This window comes from Malus domestica, chromosome 15 (assembly GCF_042453785.1).
Source record: "Malus domestica chromosome 15, GDT2T_hap1".
Classification (NCBI taxonomy): domain Eukaryota; kingdom Viridiplantae; phylum Streptophyta; class Magnoliopsida; order Rosales; family Rosaceae; genus Malus; species Malus domestica.
In genome coordinates this window covers 44,421,824-44,441,455 of record NC_091675.1, presented here as the reverse complement: position 1 = coordinate 44,441,455, position 19,632 = coordinate 44,421,824, and the positions used below count along the sequence as shown (strand labels likewise).

The window sequence follows — 19,632 nt, the reverse complement described above, 5'->3', positions numbered from 1 at the left end:
CACCTCCAAAAATGAGTTACCAGGACCAATTGAATGGAACAATCACAACCACAACAATGCCATTTATGATTCATTGAATGGCATTGGGATTTGTGTCTCACAATCCACCTCCCTATTTTTTGGGATGGGATTCAGGGATTGGTACGAACCAGGTCAAAAATATCGATGATATCAGAAATATTGAAATTCCAAAATACGAAAATTTCGATGGAAATATCGGGATATTATCGATAAAAATTGAATAAAAATCACGGAAATTGTAAGAAAAACTTGGAAATTTTTATTGAAACTTTGCAAAATGTTTATTTAGTCAATTATCTATTAGTTTATCACAAAAAATTGGAAGGAAATGCATTGCATGATGGATTTAAGTTGATTATATAGCGAGCTGGCAAACATTGTGAGTGTAGAAAATATGTAGTAATTAATGAAAGAAGTTTAAACACACCATTATTTATATATAATGAATTAGTACAATATTTTACACTTTATACATTGCATGGTAAGATACATGAGTGACTTAGTACCACATAGAGTTCCTATCAAGGTCTAAAATATCGATGATATCGATAGTCCAAAAACACGGAAATTTCGATGGAAATATCGGAATAATATCGATATTTTAGACCTTGGTACAAACCACTGAAATCAAACATTTCTAATCCACTATATTCTTTTAATTTATAATATTATTTTAACTATTTTAGTGTTTTAAAATGCTGATAATGTCATCCTAGGTATCTAATTTGTTGGTATCAAATAATTGTTTGTAGCAAATAATGCATTGTTGCTATGTAGTACTACGATTTAGTGATATTTTTTTTACTTGTAAGTGAGAGATCTTAAGTTTGATTTTTGTGAAAAACAAATTTGAATCATATTATTTCTAGCCCATCATGAGGTTTAATCAACTCTTTCATCCATTTAATGTAAATAACATCGTTTGTCCGAAAAAATAAGCAATGCATTGTTTTTTTTTTTTTTTGGACAAAAATAAACAATGTATTGTTATGCAATCAGAAACCAGTCATAAAAATTATTGTTGGATGTTAATTTGCTAGCACAAGGTTTCGACCGTTTTTCTTGTGAGGGAAAAAAGTTGGGTTGATATTCTAACTTGTAATATGTTATGATCATATTCATGCAAGAGGCAAGCGGTTGATTGATTTGGTGGTTAGAATCATTTTCTTGAACATTTTGTATTCTTGATTCAAACCCTCCTTCCCCTTTTTAATTTATCTTAAAATAGTGATATCACTTATGATTAATATATTCACGCAAGAGAAAAATGGTCCATGTTGTGATAAACATGATTTTTTTTTTCTTTTCATGTAACTGTATATTACAAGTAAGATGTATTTTATAACGTGTGTAGATTGATAAAACCACATGATAGTGCTACAGTTATACTATTCTCGAATTAATGAGTTTTCGTCGTGTCACTAAGGCGTAGGTGGGAGTCCAACATGGCACTTCTCTGTTGACTTGGGGACTTTAATACACCCTCAGATACACGTAGTGTTTCAAACTAATAATATTATATCAATGATAGAATCTCATGTGCTTGAACCATTGTATTATTGGTTTGTACAAGGTAAGTAGTACTACAGAGGTGCAAATAATGTAATATCATGTGAAAAAAAAATTATACAAAAATAACTATTAAATCGAATTGTCATGTGATAGCGAATTTGTTCCATATATGCAAGTTCCTAATGGTGTGAGTCATTGGACCGGTCATTGTAGCCTTATTGACTACCAAACATTTTTTCACAAGAAGCTTATAGCGATTCTTTTTCAGCAGGAAATGATATTAAAGAACCTGGAAATAAAGTTGCAGTTAGATAGTTAGAGTTTTTTTTTTTAGAAAAACTAATGAAAAATGTTTGAAAATTTTGAGTTTTAAATATAAGAACAAAATAAAAGGTAAAGTGAATATTATGAGGATTGATTTTTTAGTATAAAAATATATTTTTTTGTTAAAATGAACAGTATCGAGAATTTTTCATTAAAATTTCATTTTTTTTTTTTGAAAATTAAGTGTTTCTGCTAGGGTTAATATGTATTGACGAAGGCGATGCAATAAATTCCAACTTTTTCAGTTCACTAGATTGTACACACGTTGCACTATAGTAATAAATCTATTAATTGTTCGGGACAGTTGACGTTACGTATATCCACACACAAAACATAAAATATGTTGTAATTCCTTTTATTCACTTTAATCCTTGACATTTTTTGCAACAATTCAATGTCATACAAAAATTATTCATCATACAAAAATTATCTATATAAGAAATTAGAAAATTTTAAAATAATTAAAAACAGAATTGTAGTAAAAAAAGACTATATGATACTTTAAAGACACTAAAATTAGACTAATTTAGACTAATTTAGACTAATTAATCCAACGGTCAAACTCACCTTTTGCTGAATAATAAATTAAAATAGCAATATCACTTGCATATCTTAAATATATTTATTTAAGTGATCTTTCACCTGAAATTCATTTTATTATAAGATTTATAACTAACAATGGTATTTGAAATTAACTCACAAAATAATCACTGAAATTGAAAATCGATTAATGTAATTCCTGAAAATAAATGTTACAAATCAAAATGATCACAACTCTATCAAAAAATTCAGTTATGTGGTGATGTGACATATAAATGAGTTCCACAAGTCTAATTAAATTAAAAATAAATTGGAAATAGGTTTAATACTTAATTAAAAAGGTTGTCAACCTAGAAACCCAGTCTCGCAATCACCTCCAATCTCAACCCACACTCCTCTAACTCCTTCCCTTTGCCATCTCTTCTCTGGAAAAGAAATTATCAAGACGCTCATCTTTACACCCTTTGACACGCTTCATCGAATTGGACTAGGATCGAGACCAACTTTGATGACAACTTGGATTGGAGATGACTTATGTGACATCACCATTAACATTTGGGCAATCAACATCCTCACAACCTTAATCTTGGAAAGCTTGTTGGGCGCTCCCCCGGTAATCTTGGTGACACGGAGAGCGGCGAGTTTTGCCTTGAGATAATCACATTGTGCAAAAAGGTACTTTGAAAACTTTTTTTTAATTAATTATCAAATTTTAAACCCACATCAGCACATAACAAAAACTTTAACAGGATTATGATTGAACGACCATATTATTTTGCAACACCTATTTTTAGAGATTACTTTGATCGATTTTCAATTTCATGGACCATCTTGATGGTGTGAGTAAATTTCATGGATCATTTGATAGAAAAACTCGTGAGTCTTGTGGGACTCATTTATGTGTCATATCAGCATATAACAGAATTGTGGCGAAATTACCACATTGATTTGCGACACCTATTTTCAGGGATTATATGGATCAATTTTCAATTTCAAAGAACATCTTCATAGTGTGGATCAATTTCAAAGACCATTTACAATAAACACCCCTTTTTATTTAAAATCATTATTCAATGACTCATATAAGATTTTGTATTGTCCAAAAGTTAATTACTTACCTCGCTAATTGCTGAATTAATTTTCTTGTTGGATGTTGAGATTGAAGGAGATGTGGATATCTATATATGTAATACGAACGTGGCACAGGTTGGATAATCATTTGAGGATTGAGATTTTGTAACCAGCTCACATGACATGCCAATTTGTTTTGAAGGGTAGTTTTAATTCGAATGTAAACTGTAAAAAATAAACGTAGTTACTAATACTTTTTTCCCCAAATAAAAGCATTGAGTATATATGTTTAATATATGTTTATGCATGAAGATTTCTTATGGTTTCCGTAACCAACATCAAGTGCATAAGTTGTTATCAGCCCCAATGAGATCAAAACAACTCTTAACCTAATAAGAGAAACTGGAATACTTATTTATTTTACACGTTTTATCTATATTGATGTGTCATGTTAATGGCTTATAACTCATTTGACAGTTGTCATGGTTCTGACCCGTGTTGCACTGTTTTATTGTGTTTTGTTTTGTTTGGAAGGATTGAAGTTACGTGACATGTAAGTTATTGGGTAAACAATGAATTTAGATGGGTACGTAACATCTATATTAAAGAGGCCATCACTTTCTTGTTTTTTTTTTTTTTTTTCTCAGTGGGATATTAATATATTCTTTATTCGATGTGCCATTGCTTCACGATCAGCAATCCAAAGTTCATACATAGTCTATTTTTACTTAACATAGTCTATTTTTACTTAAATTGACTTAAATTTTTATCATTCTCATTCGTATTCACGTCATATATATCGTATAAAAATATAACATCTTATATTATTTAATGTACAGTACATTTTGATTTTGAGTATGCATGACATACTTAAACATAAGGTTTAGACATAAATATTTATGAATCGATGATATAAATTCTTGATCCAGTGATCAAGAGAACATTGAACTCGATTACCCAAATACTCATTCATTTTGTCTCTCTCATCCCCATGCTCTACTTTCTCTCTTGCATTAATTAATGTATTTTTTAACCGGATAATACTAGGGAGATCAAATTCTTATTGATGACACATTATTTGATTTGCAAATTTAGTTTAAAATTTTGGTATCCCTAACATTATCCTTCTTTACCACATGCATAGCTAGTATGCATGCGTCCTATTCAATTTCTTCATACTTCTGTTTGTCATGCGTTGATTGGTTCTATATATCAAAGACTATCTCTGTACATCTGGTTCACTGGTTGCTACGTTTGGTGTGGTTCATTACTTGCTCAGAGATCGATGTTCTATCAGCTCTTGCCTTCTTAGTTTAGTTTGGCCAATGCCCATGCAGGTAGGTTTCTTTTGGACGGTTCAGTTTTAGACATATTTCATGATTTGGTTGTTGGTCGCTGTTAAATATTCACCTTTGAATGACTGCCACTCGCAACACTGCCCATAACACTTTATTCTACTATATAGATATGCTATATTAGATAGATATAGGAGAAGAAGACCAGAGATTATGTTGGCTACGCAGACCTAGTAGTGAATCTGAACCACTCTCACCCATATCGTATGTGTGCATTCAACTCTCTCCCCCTTTCTCCCCCTCTCACTCTCTCTCTCTTTTCGCGTGTTTGTCCTTTTGCGATAGACCAAGAAAAATACCAAGGAAATTACATTTGTGTATGAGTGAGGCCATGGTAATACAAGTCCTTCATTCATAGAGATGCATGTTTTTCTTTTTATCATATATTGAATGAGAGGAAATATTCAAAACAAAACCTTGAATGCATGGTACAAATACTCAGGAAATGTTTTCCCAATTCTTTTCCTGCCACATGACTTCCATCTATAAAATTAACTGGTCCATCGCAGAAGGGTAGTAAATTAACTTCAAAGTTTAATGTGCATAACTATGGATACTTATATATTACCATTATTATCGTTTTCCCTAAGATACATGTTAAGGAAATATTTTTTTAACAATTGGAAGTAATATATCAGCACTTAAACCCAAATTACACATGATTTGCTTTAGCAATTGCTTAGTATCCATTGTATTAAAAAAAAATCATGAGTCCAAATCTCATGCACAATTGTTGTTAATCTAAAAATTATGGAGAGGGAGCTTTAAACTTTGGGGCATGTAAGGATTACATTGTTCTAGACAACTTGACTACACCCAAATTTTCATATTAAATATGATTTAATTAGTTTCATGTATCATACTAGGATAATGCTATGAAGACTAAATTTGCAGACTAAATTTTGCAACCTAAATGGCATGGAAATTGGGGATTGGATTAATTATGACTTGAACGTTGATAAACATGCTCATTCTTATGATGACACATCATTTAGTTTGCAAATTTTGTCTACAAATTTAGTCTTTCTAGCATTACCCACATACTAATTCTACATGGTGAGTAAAATTGTTCTCGAAACCTATGCGAAATTGTGAATATCTACATGGGAAGTATTTCGTACAACTTAATGTATAAATATATATATCCAATAAAATGCAATTACTAATATGACATGGTATGTAATCAACAAAATTACATGATATGTGCATATCAATTTGTACATTATCTTTTGTCGAATGTAAGAGTATTGTAGTCTTATTTCACCCAAAATTAATGATCTCATAAAAAACAGTTAATCAATTAGCTTGTTTTTACAAAAGATATGATTTTCAAAAAATATAAATATAAATTTTAGGTTTGGACAAAAATATATGTCAATATAAATACTTTTTATTGTGTTCGAATATAAATATAAATACTTGACTTATACAACATATATTATTTTCCAAAATATATAAATACAAAATCTTCATAGTTTAAATTGGCAAATCCATGTATTCAACTTGGTGACGTTAGAGATATCATATTTTTAAATCATTTTTAATAAATTACATATTGTGACGGTTGATGGTTTAAATTCTTCTTCAAATCACTAAAAACAAAGCTTAACTATTAACCACCACTTTACGTGATATACAAATAATAATTTAAAATTTTAATCTTCTTAGCATATTTCATATAACTTTATGCACCTTTTGGAAATGAAAATATATGACTCATACCTAAACCGTGAAGGAATCATAAATGAACCCCTCGTAATAATATATAATATGCTGCATCTATTGCAAAAATGTAGTAAGCAAAAGCACCAAAGATGTCTGGAAATCTATGCTCCCTAGAAGCACTTTCCTCCTCTTTCCAAGTCCACAGCAAACCAATCAACATATCATCATCCCCTCCAGAACACAAAGCCAGCCAGCCCCATGCAACCCACTTCAACTTTCAGAAGTTCAAAACCCTTGCTCAAAAGGCAAAAGTGCTTTCAAACAAAACAGTGCTTTTCCACTTTGAGGAAGCACTTTTGAAGTCATCAGCTTCACTGTTTCCTTACTTCATGCTTGTGGCCTTTGAGGCTGGAGGGCTTTTGAGAGCTATGATCTTGTTTCTCTTGAGCCCTCTAGTTTTTTTGGTTGGTGGAGAGTTAGGCCTAAATATTATGGTTTTTTTGTGCTTTTTTGGGATTAGGAAGAATAGGATGAGGGTTGGGACAGCTGTCCTGCCCAAGTTTTTTTTGGAGGATGTTGGGAGTGAAGGGCTTGATGTGGTGATGAGATGTGGGAAAAAAGTGGGAGTGAGTGAGTTGCCTAGGGTTATGGTTGAAGGATTGTTGAAGGATTATGTCGGGGTTGATGTTGTTGTTGCAAGAGAGCTAAAAGTTGTTGCTGGATACTTTGTGGGGTTGATGGAGGAAAAAAAGACTAACTGTTTTGATCCAAATATAATTTTTGGAGAGGAGATCAAGACAGATTCTCAAACTATTGGCATAATTGGTTGCCAAGATCGTTTTTTGCAGCATGAGCAACTCTTTTCTCATTGCAAGGTTGGTCAATGATCATTTTGACTCCTCTCTCTCTCTCTCTCTCTCTCTCTCTCTCTCTCTCTCTCTCTCTCTCTCTCTCTCTCAATTTGATGTTGATTTTGCAGCATGAGCAACTCTATGTATATTTCCTTTTTAATAATAACATGGTCACTTGACTAGAAAGTTTTCTTTTAGGAGTAATCGTTTTTGGGTGTCGTATGTTTTCCTTTTTAATAATAATATTAATACGGTATGTTGGCTAAAATAGTATGTTTGTCTGTCCTACGTCGAATTTCTCTTCCTAAAAATTAATTAAAATGATTTAAAATATCGTATACCCACATTTTTATGTTTTTCAGGAGGAGATTTACATGGTGACCGAAGCTGAGAAGCAAAACTGGAAAACCCTAGCAAAACAAAAATACCCAAAACCCTTGATTTTCCATGATGGAAGATTGGCCTTCTTCCCAACCCCAGCAGCCACCTTAGCCATGTTCATGTACTTCCCTCTAGGAATTTTCATCTGCATCATAAGATTCCTCACTGGCATTTTTCTCCCACACAGCATTTCCTCTCCAATCTTGGCCTTCACAGGCACAATCACCACAATTTCAAAACCCAAATCCCCAATTTCCCTAACAAATGATGCCCAAAAACAAAGGGGAAGACTTTATGTCTGCAACCATAGAACCCTCCTAGATCCACTCTATGTCCAACTAGCCATTGACAAATCCCTCTCTGCTGTCACATACAGTTTGAGCAAAGTCAATGAGAAAATTGCCCCCATGAAAACCATCGGATTAACCAGAGATAGAGAGAGAGACGCGAAAACAATGGAGAAACTGTTGCAACAAGGAGACCTTGTGGTTTGCCCAGAAGGAACAACATGCCGAGAGCCATATTTGTTGAGGTTCAGCCCTTTGTTTGCAGAGCTCACTGATGACATTGTTCCTGTAGCCGTTGATGTGAAAGTAAATATGTTTTATGGTACATGTGCTAGTGGGTTCAAAAGTTTGGATCCAGTTTTTCATTTCATGAATCCACATCCTGTTTACACCCTCCAGCTCCTTGATAAACTGCCTGAACAAGAAACATGCAATCTTGGAGGGAAATCAAGGTTTGAAGTTGCCAATCATGTACAAAATGAGATAGGTAAGGCTTTAGGGTTTGAGTGCACCGTTCTCACAAGGAAAGATAAGTATATGGTGTTGGCAGGTAATGATGGGAGCTTTAAGAGCTCAAGGTGAATCAGTAGAGAGTGACTTACATGGAACAGGATGTCATGGTATCGGTGTTTCCATGACTTGTAAGTCCTTCTCCAGTATGTGACCATCAGATCTATAAGGCATCTGTATGGTGAGAAAATCTTGAACGTAATGTAATGTAAGCATCAATTAGGTATTATCTATTTGGGATTGGTTTTACGTGATCAAGACCACAAATGATCCAAGTGGTCCAAGTGATCCACAAACCCATGGCTGTGAGTCAATATGATTACGTGAGCTTATCCTCTTGTAAAATAACCATGTACTTGGTTGTATCATATATGATAAGTTGTTTTATTTTGTTTTAATTTAATGACTTTTACATACAAGCGAGATTGAGGAAGAGAGACTCAGAGTATGATCTCATTTGTGAGGTTAAATATTTTCAACTACTTGAGTTACAAGTATCTACATTTAGTTGAGGGATAATAGTGCACTGAAATTAAAAAGGTATGAAAATGGTGGATTTTTTTTTTATAAATTAGGAGCAAATCAATTTTCTTTTAGTAGTTGATCCTATTATACACATAACGAAATGGTATGACAATCCCAACAAATTGTTTTTAAAAATAAAACTATGCCTAAATTCTCACCTTGCATCGCTGGCCCCAAGTAAAGGAGAACAAATTGGCACGAGTAGACTGTTACATTATGTGACGTTTCATGCCAAAGAAGTAAGAATATTTGGACAAAAACTCGCACATATTTATCTTATTGACATGAAATGCCACTATGATAGTATACCCATGTCATGTAAGTCTTGTCCATGCAAAGAAAGAGAGAAAAATCCAACCGCTCACAATAAATTAACTTGAATTCCAACATGTGCATTCCGAATTCACATCATCTTCATTAGACCGAACAACATATTACACCTCTAAAATTGAAACTAGAGATACATAAATAAGATTTCAATAATACAATTCGTATTAATAGAAATTTACACGTAACATTGTATTATTGAACTGAAATGTCATTATGACAATGAAACCATTCCAAATACATCATTTTCTCTGTGTCTTGGAAATAATCTAAAGCCCCATACGTTTGCACTAGTAAAGATGATTTGTTACCTCAATTTCATTTTTTTTAATACATTGTCTACTTCATCCCCATTACTATGATATGATCACCCGATCCAAGTGATCCAGACCCACCGGTGGGCTAAGTGATCCGGAACAATGACTCTAACCAATAATTTTGTAGCTGTATGTAATTGGGTTGAATCATAATTATATGTTGTTTTATTTTGATTTTATTTTTTTATTTTTCTATACAAGCGGAATTGGAAGAGGAAGGTTAATTAGACTATTTTAGCGAAATTGAAAGAGAAGGGTTCTAGTATATTTTAGCAAAATTGAAGGAGGAAGGTCTGAGTATACTTTTAGGTGTCGAATTATATACTTTTTAACTATTTGAGTTACAAGTCTCTTGCTATACACAAAAATTTATTGTCTTCCCTTTGTGTAGCGCATGTGAAAATTGTTGAATAAATTGATGAGAACGACGATGCAATCCAAGAATTCTCTCCGACTTCCCTGATAGCTTTGAGACCTTTGAGATAGCTGTCAAGTTTTGTTACAGCGTCAAAATCAACTTGAGGAGCCATCTATATAGCTGATGTGCAAAAGAAAGAGGTAAATAGTGTGGACATAAGTAGAGAAGAGGAAGGACTGTTGAACAAAAGCAATAAAAATAAAATAAAATGAAGCTCATTAAATATGCGACACAACTTCAAGCCATTTCTTTTGAACAGTCTAGATTAAAAGAAGGGGATGAAAGGGGAGAGATCCAAGTCTATAAAATATTGCAATGACAGTTAGAAGCAAACAAAAAGAAGACGTAAGTCTCATGGTAGAGCATCTTTAATGATATAGGCAAATCAAATAGACAAAAATGTATTGTACAAACTTGCTTGATGTATTGCATTTGTTGGAGTATATGTTCGATTTCATTCGGTTCAATTTTTTACCAAAATTGAAAACTAAATTGAAAATACTATTCAGTTTGATTTGGTCCAGTTTTTTCAATTTGTATTTTGGTTTTGGCTTGGTTTCAGTTTTTCTCAATTTTTTTATTTTGTCTTTTTAACATTGAAACTGGAGATAAAATGAAGAAAAAAAAAATAAGGCTTTCAACATATTTGGGCCTAAGGTTAGGTTTATCTAGCCTTGGATTGAAACTAGATTAATGATTGACTTGGAATTCTGCTTGAAAAATTAATACACAACATAAATAAATAAAATATTAATTTATATCTCATTCGGTTCCGTTCGATTTTTGAACCATCAAAACCGAAACGAACTAATAGTTTTCAGTTCAGATTGATTTTTTTAGTTTCGATTCGACTTTCAATCGGTTCATTTTTTTGGTTTTTGGTTTTCGAAGCCCACCCCTATGCATTTGTTTTATAATAAAAAAAATTAAAAAGTTGATTTTAGCCCAATTCATATGGTGTATATTAGAGAAACCCCAAAAAAGTAAGTCTTCAAAATAAACTCTTCACGCCCAGGTATCCACACAATTTATTGCATGTATTTTGGTTTCCACATAATTTTATTGATTTGTTTACGTTTTGGGTGTAGCTAATGTCTTTGTTGGCACCTTCAAATAATGGATGGCAAACTTTTATTCCCTCTGAGGGAGGTCTATTAAATTAACATGTGAATCAAAGTTTAGATGGTCACAAACTTTTCCCCTCTACCGGAGGTATGTTATATTTTTGGCTTTTTAGCCAAAATGGTCCCTAAGATTTGCCTAACTCCTCACTTCGGTCACTGAGATTTGAAATCGATAGAAGTGGTCCTAATTCTTTTTATCATATATTGAATGAGAGGAAATATTCAAAACAAAACCTTGAATGCATGGTACAAATACTCAGGAAATGGTTTCCCAATTCTTTTCCTCCCACATGACTTCCATCTATAAAATTAACTGGTCCATCGCAGAAGGGTAGTAAATTAACTTCAAAGTTTAATGTGCATAACTATGGATACTTATATATTACCATTATTATCATTTTCCCTAAGATACATGTTAAGGAAATATTTTTTAACAATTGGAAGTAATATATCAGCACTTAAAACCAAATTACACATGATTTGCTTTAGCAATTGCTTAGTATCCATTGTATTAAAAAAAAAATCATGAGTCCAAATCTCATGCACAATTGTCAGTTAGATAGTTAGTTGGGATTGTAGGAAGCTATAAGGTGGTTATTAGTTTGTTAGAAACTTACTAAGACAGAAATGAGCATGTATAAATAGAAAGTTTCTCTCTAAGACTTGTATCGAATCCATTCTGAAATATACAAATCTTTATTCATTCTCTCTTTCTCTCTCTCTCTCTCTCTCTCTCTCTCTCTCTCTCTCTCTCTCTCTCTCTCTCTCTCTCTCTCTCTCTCTCTCTCTCTCTCTCTCTCTCTCTCTGCTTCTTTACAACTTGATATTATTCTGTTCTTCTTCTTCGATTCATAGTGTAGTGTTAATATGGTATCATCGCCATGGGTGATCATTTGGTTTCCGCTGTAGTATCTTTGGAAGATTGTTGATCTATGAGAAGCGTTGGTTTCTTGGGAAAGGTTTACATGCTTGTCTATGGAGTTTTCTTGGGCCAGGAAGAGCAATGCACGCCAAGTGTTTGCTATTTTGTCTTAGTGAGTTTCTTTTTTGTTCCTTTCATTGCTTTACAAGGCCGATAGCCAATTGAAGTTTGTCCGTTGTAATGAATGTTCACAAAGGCCAATTGCCATTTTTCTTCTTGATTTGTATACTCTCTCCTTAAAGGCCGATTGCCGGAGCAAGTGCATTTTGTAGTAGTCAGGTATATTTCCTCTGTTAAAGGCCGATTGCCAAAGATGGTCGCTTGAATTGATCTTGTTTGTTTATCATATACGAAATCTTGGTTGATAAATTCTTGAAATCTTGATTGTCAATATGTCTGAAAATACCATAGAATCTGTGAAGATCGAAAATCTTTTGGGAATGCTCACTGTGAAGTTGCAAGATGATAATTTTGTTAAGTGGAATTTTCAATTTCAGTCAGTTTTGTGTGAGTATGATTTACTGGATTTCTTTACTGGTGATAATCCATGTCCACCTAAATATATCATACATATTGAAACTGGTGTGACAAGAGAGATCACTACTGCTTATAAGAATTGGGTTAAAAAGGATATGGCTTTACTCAGTTTGCTCATTGCCACTTTATCTGATGATGCAATGGAGCATGTTATTAGATGTAAAACATCATAGGAAGCATGGAGTGCTTTACAAGATCGTTATGCATCTGTGTCAGTTTCGAGAATAAATCAGTTAAAGACTGAGTTTCATACTGCACAGAAAAGAGGGAATTCGATTGATAAATTTTTTTTGAAATTAAAGGCTATAAGAGATCAGTTAATCTCTGATGGATAAAGGGTTTCAGAAAATGATCTAGTTATTGTTGTTTTAACTGGATTACCACATGATTTTGATAGGATTAGAACTGTGATTTTGGCAAGAGAGACACCAATTTCTTTGAAAGATTTTCGTGCACAGCTTCTTAGTGCTGAACTTACCATAGAATCCAGAGTTTCAGTTCTTACAGGTTCAATGGCAGCAATGTATATGAATGGAGATAATGGTAAAGGACATACTGGTTCCTATCAAGCCAATGGTAGTTATCATGGTGAAAGCTCATCTATGGGGGCTAGTGGTTATCAAGGAGGTGAATGTTCCAATATATGGGCTAATGACTATCAAGGAGGATATAGGTTTACTGGCAGTAATCAGAGGACCTTTAATTCTTAAAATAGAGGGTCATTCAATTCTCACAGGAATTCTTATGGAAGCAATGCTTCAAAACCTTACTTTGGCAACACGAATAAGGGGTCGAATAGCACTTTTTCAGATCCAGGCAGAAATTCTCAGTCCAGTTTTAATGGTCAGTCATCTAATGGTGGGTCAAAGAATGGTTCAAATTGGCAGAATTGGAATGGGAATACTACTTATAGATCATCAATTACTCCTGAATGTCAAATATGCTCAAGGAGAGGTCACACTGCACCTAATTGTCATTTCAGAAGTACCACTAATGCCAATCAGTATCAAATCTTGGTGTGTCAGATTTGTGGAAAGAAGGGTCATACTGCATTAGAGTGTTTTGACAGGAACAATTATGCATATCAAGGGGCTCCACCACCTCCATCACTCACTGCCTTATCTGCACAAGGTCCATCTAGTTTCTCTCCAACATCAAGTAAGTCTCAACCACATGGGTTTTCTGCTGCTGATACATGGGTGCTCGATATTGGAGCTACTCACCATATGACAGCAAATCTCAATAATATGACCCAAGCTACTGCATACAATGGTGATGAAAAGATAATCATTGGAAATGGTCAAGGTTTGGATGTGAAGCATATTGGTTCTACTAACCTTTTTACTCCGGATCATTGTTTATTCCTCAAAAATGTTTTACATGTCCCATATATTACTGTGAACCTGTGACAGTGTTTTCAAGATCTTGCTATGTGAATAAAGGAACACAAGATGTGAAGGCTGGCTTTGTGGGAAAGATGATCAAGACTGCAATTTGGCATAAGAGGCTGAGACACCCTTCTAAAGAAATATTGACAGCAATGTTGAAAGCAGCAAAAGTACCAGTTAGTATAGATTCTTCTCAGTCGTTATGTACTTCATGCATTTCCAGTAAAATGTGTAGGCAATCTTTTCCTGTAAAACAAAGTAGTGTTACTTTTATGTTTGAAAGAGTACATTCGGATGTATGGGGGCCTTCTCCAAAAGTATCAATTGAAGGATATAGATATTACATCAGTTTTATTGATGAGTATTCAAGGTTCTTGTGGATATTTCCTTTAGTTAATAAATCTGAAGCAGTTTCTGCATTTATCAAGTTCCATGCTTTTGTATCCAATCAATTCAACACTGACATTAAATGTTTGCAAACTGATGGAGGAGGAGAGTATATGAGTAAAGTGTTTGTTACTTTTCTAGAATCAAAAGGGATTGTTCATAGAATATCATGTCCATACACTCCTCAACAGAATGGCATTTATGAGAGGAAACACAAACATTTGGTAGAAACAGCATTGACTTTAATGTCCGAAGCAAATTTGTAATAAATAAATAAAATATTAATTTTTATCTCAGTCAGTACCGTTCGATTTTTGAACCATCAAAACCGAAATGAACTAGTAGTTTTCAGTTCATATTGATTTTTTTAATTTCGACTCGACTTTCAATTGGTTCATTTTTTGGTTTTTGGTTTTTGGTTTTCGAAACCCACTCCTATGCATTTGTTTTATAATAAAAAAAATTAAAAAGTTGATTTTAGCCCAATTCATATGGTGTATGTTAGAGAAACCCCAAAAAATGTAAGTCTTCAAAATAAACTCTTCGCCCAGGTATCCACACAATTTAATGCTTGTATTTTGGTTTCCACATAATTTTATTAATTTGTTTACGTTTTGGGTGTAGCTAATGTCTTTGTTGGCATCTTCAAATAATGGATCACAAACTTTTATTCCCTCTGTGGGAGGTCTATTAAATTAAACATGTGAATCAAAGTTTAGATGGTCACAAACTTTTCCCCTCTATTGGAGGTATGTTATATTTTTTACTTTTTAGCCAAAATGGTCCTTAAGATTTACCTAGCTCCTTACTTTGGTCCCTAAAATTTGAAATCGATAGAAGTGGTCCCTGAGATTGTCCATCATCAATCATTTTGGTCATTCAGTGAAAAACTATGTTAAATAAGGATCAAAATTACCCTCAATATAATAAACAATAGGTCAAAATGGTTTGACAAAAACTGAGGGTATTTTTGTCATTTTATCCTTATTTTATAGAGATTTTATATGGACTGACCAAAATGATTGATTGTGGACAAACTCAAGGACAAATTCTATTGATTTCAAATCACAAAGACCAAAGTGATAAGTTATACAAATCTCATGAACCATTTTGGCTAAAAAGCCTATATTTTTCTTCTTTTAGCATCTCACACATCTCTTTTTTTAATTATATTTTATTCTTTTCATCTAATTATTCAATTTGATAATTAGAAATAAATAAGGTTGTATGAATAGTTAAAACGCGTGAAAGTCTAAGCAAACTAAACCAAGCAGGCATTTTTCTTGGAGACAAAATTACATGGAACAACATACACCGTTATGTGGCATCTCGTGCCAATGAAACAAGGATATGTAGACAAGAAGAAATTAAAATTTCTTTATTTCGTTGGCATGAGACGCCATCCTAGTAGGGTACTAGTGCCACGTAAATCCTCTTTTTCTTGCCCATCGAGAAATCAATGTCATACAAGTGGCATATTCATCGACCACTTACCTTGGAAGACATTTGTCGTTCCTACTCCACAAACCCTATACCTTTTTTTTTTTTTTATGGAAACTGGAGATTCATTACCATGGCAAAGATGCCAAGATTACACAAAAAGCCTACACCAAGGCAACAACCAGCACGACACAACCAACCAAGCAATGCAGGTATATACAAGGAAGATAGACACCGCACTAAGTGCAAAAGTGTCGTCACCTACACAGCCAAAACAACTTAAAGTGGGCAAGGTAAGCCATCATTGTTAAAAACATAAACCAAAGAAGATGGAGGTCGATTGACCCACGAAACATCGCACATCTCCTGAGATCTCATCGACGCTAACAAGTCTGCCGCCATATTGGCTGATCTTGGAGTCCAAGACTAGTCATAGTCCTAGAAGGAATCCCCTAGTTTTTCGACCTTCACCAAAATGGGATAAGCCCCCTCCCCCAACTACCATTCTCCAATAAGCCATCCAAGCATGAGATAGACTCGAGGGAGTCGGATTCCAGAATAACCCATATGTGTCCCAAAGAAATGCCCAACTAGCAACTATGCAGGAATACCATGGCTTCAGCCGCCAAAAACTTGCCATCGTCGTCTCATATGACTATCCCCACAAACCCTGATCCACTAGAAGCAACCTAGCTTGTGTCTACTTTGATTTTGATGAAGGGGAAATAGGAGGGGACCATCTGGTTTCCTCAACAACACCACCAAAGATAGAGGCAGGATGATCCACATTTTTACGGTTCGTCTTGAGAAAAGTGCCCACTGCATTTGAGATGGCAAGAAGAACCTTTGACGGGTTGATTTCACATTGGTTGAAAATGAGGTTGCATCTCGTTTTCCAAATATGCCAACATATGAAGGCAACATGAGAGAGTAGCCAATCTTTATCCTAGTTAGCCCAACGGTCATAGTTGATAAGGTACTCTAACCAATGCGCCCATGTTGAGATGCCATCCCTATCAACCCTATAGTTTAGCGCCCCACCAAACCATATTGCTTCCACCTATGGACATTGAAGGAAAGATGTTTCACAAAGTCATCACAATCTTGGCAGATAGGGCATATCGGGGAGTAGGAAGATTTTCTCTTGAAAAGATCAACCATCGTGGCAAGGGCCCTATATATTATTTTCCACATGAAATTTTGAATTTTTTTTGGGAATGTTCAACTTCCAAATGACCTTCCAAACTTGCTCCGAGGAATGTCTAATGTAGGACGGGCGCTGACCCTCTAAGTTGTAAGTCCTTGAATGTGCCTAGTGATACCCCAACTTCACCGTGTATCCTCCACGTTTTTCAAAGGGCTAGACAAGCCTATCTCTTTTAGAAGTGTCTCCAATCACAATATCAAGAATTGTGATCTTCTCCTCCAATGATAAAAATGCCATAAGAAAGTCAATATCCCAAGATTTGGAATTTTCACAAATTAGCAACTTAACCCGAGTGTTTCTAGATAACGTCATTTCACCCCTTAGCATTGGATGTCCCATGGGAAGGGAGATGATCCATCTATCAACCCATAAACGCATATCTCTTCCTCCCATGATCTACCAATGTGCCCCTTTCAACAGTAGGTCTCGACCCACCAATAAACTAGACCAAACCCACGACACTCGGCATCAAGAAACGAGCAGTGGGGAAAATACTTAGCCTTTAAAACTCTAGCCCATAGGGACATTGGGTCATGAATGAGGCACCATCACTGTTTTGCTATGAGTGCATCATTGAAGTCCAGGAATCCTAAATCCCATGCCTCCCCTACTCTTCAGTAGGCCAATAGTTTCCTTCGCCACCTAATGGATTCTCCTCTCCCCACATATTTGTCCCCACCAAAACTTGAATATAAGAGCATCCAACTCGTTACACACCACCGCATGAAATTTGAATAAGTTCATCGAATAGGCAGAGATAGCTTGTACCATTACCTTTATCATAATCTCTTTTCCCGCTTGTGATAATGTACTTCGTTTCCACCTTTGGATTTTCCCATGATTTTTAACTTTACATAGGCCAGTCCCTACCTTTTTTATCAACCCCAAATGGCAGGAACTCCTAGATAGGTGACGAGATCACTAGCAGTAGGTATTCCAAGAATGTCCCCTAATTCCACTGAAGCAACCGCTGGAATGTTTGCACCAAAAAACACACTAGATTTCTGAAGATTAACCTCCTGCCCAGAGGCTGAGCAGTACTCACCCAATAATTGTACCAAATTAGTGCAGTTCTTTTTATCTGCCATCCATAAAGATCAACATATCATCGGCAAATAAGAGATGCGAGATTACCGAGCCATTAGGGTTCATCCTCACACCATCCAAATGTCTCATTTCCACCGTTGACTGAACATCCGAGATAAAACCTCGCTCACCAGAAGGAATGAGTATAGGGATAAAAAGTCTCCCTATCGTAGTCATCGAGATAAAGCAAACTTATCCCCGGGTTGTCCATTAAGGATGACGACAAAGCTAACCGTGCTAACACAACCAGTACAATCTTCCTCCACGTAGGACAAAACCCCATTTTCTCCATTACTGCCTTCAGGAAGTCCCACTCCACCCCATCATAGACTTTGTGCATATCAAACTTGACACCAAGTTCGAACTTACCTTATGTTTTCCTAAGCTTTAGGAAATGGAAGAGCTCATGTGTAATCCCAATACTATCTTGTATCTGTCTACCCGCCACAAAAGTGTTTTGCATGAGAGAGATAAGGTTCGGCAAAATGGGCTTCAACCTATTCGAAAGCACCTTGGATAGGACTTTGTAGGAGTAGTTGAAAAGACTAATCGGTCGAAATTACGACACCGTCTCTAGGTTATGTACTTTTGGAATCAGCACAAGGTGAGTATAATTAATCTGACTAAGGCAACTGTTCCCAGTCATCATAGCCCTGACCAACTCATTAACTTCGACCACAATTCTCTCCCAAAATGTGTGATAAAATACACCTTAAAATTCGTCCTGCCCTGAGGCCTTAAGTCCCCCCATTTGGTGTGCCGCAGCTTTGATCTCCTCCACCGTGACCCAAGTTGTCAGAAACTCGTTCATGTCATTAATGGCAGTCAGGGGAATGCAGTCCAAAATCGATCCCCACTCCTTGTGCCCACAGGTTTTGAGGAGATTCATAAAGTGGTTTTCAATCAAGTTCTGAACCTTCCCCAGGTTCTCCTCCCAAGTCTCATTCTTCTTCTTAATCTTCAACATCTTGTTTCTCTTTTACCTTTGTAGAGTAGATTGATGGAAAATTTTGGTATTGGCGTCACCCTTCTGAAGCCATTTAACCAGGGATCTCTGCTGCCAAAAACTCTCATCCTTCCCATAACTTATCAACCTTTTTTTACAACTCCTTGATTTGTTCAACATTTTCTCCCTACCTCAGTTGCAGTTCGTCCAGTAAAGCAAGGAGCTTTTCGATTTGTTGGTCTCTCATTTTAAACTTCTTCTTGCTCCACTGGATTAATTTTGATCAGTAAACATTGATCGTTTTGCGCCATTTATCTATCATATTCCCCTCGCAAGGTCTCTGCCAACAGGATTTAGCCAACTCCCTACAATCTTCCTCCTTGGCCAAAAAAAGCTTCAACCCGAAATTGCTTTCTTCCTCTCTTAGTGCCTGGCTTACATTGAATGATGATCGAACAGTGGTCTGAGCCCATCACCGTAGCATGGGTGGC

At 35.1% G+C, this 19,632-nt stretch overlaps 1 protein-coding gene across 1 annotated transcript; it reads left to right on the top strand.

The window, feature by feature from the left end:
* The first annotated feature begins 6,548 nt into the window (after positions 1-6,548).
* LOC103401865 (probable glycerol-3-phosphate acyltransferase 3) lies at positions 6,549-8,915 on the top strand. The gene is made up of 2 exons (XM_008340575.4): positions 6,549-7,363; positions 7,702-8,915. Exons 1-2 carry the CDS (start codon positions 6,638-6,640, stop codon positions 8,587-8,589), a joined length of 1,614 nt encoding a protein of 537 aa, XP_008338797.2. The 5' UTR covers positions 6,549-6,637; the 3' UTR covers positions 8,590-8,915.
* Positions 8,916-19,632: the final 10,717 nt, after the last annotated feature.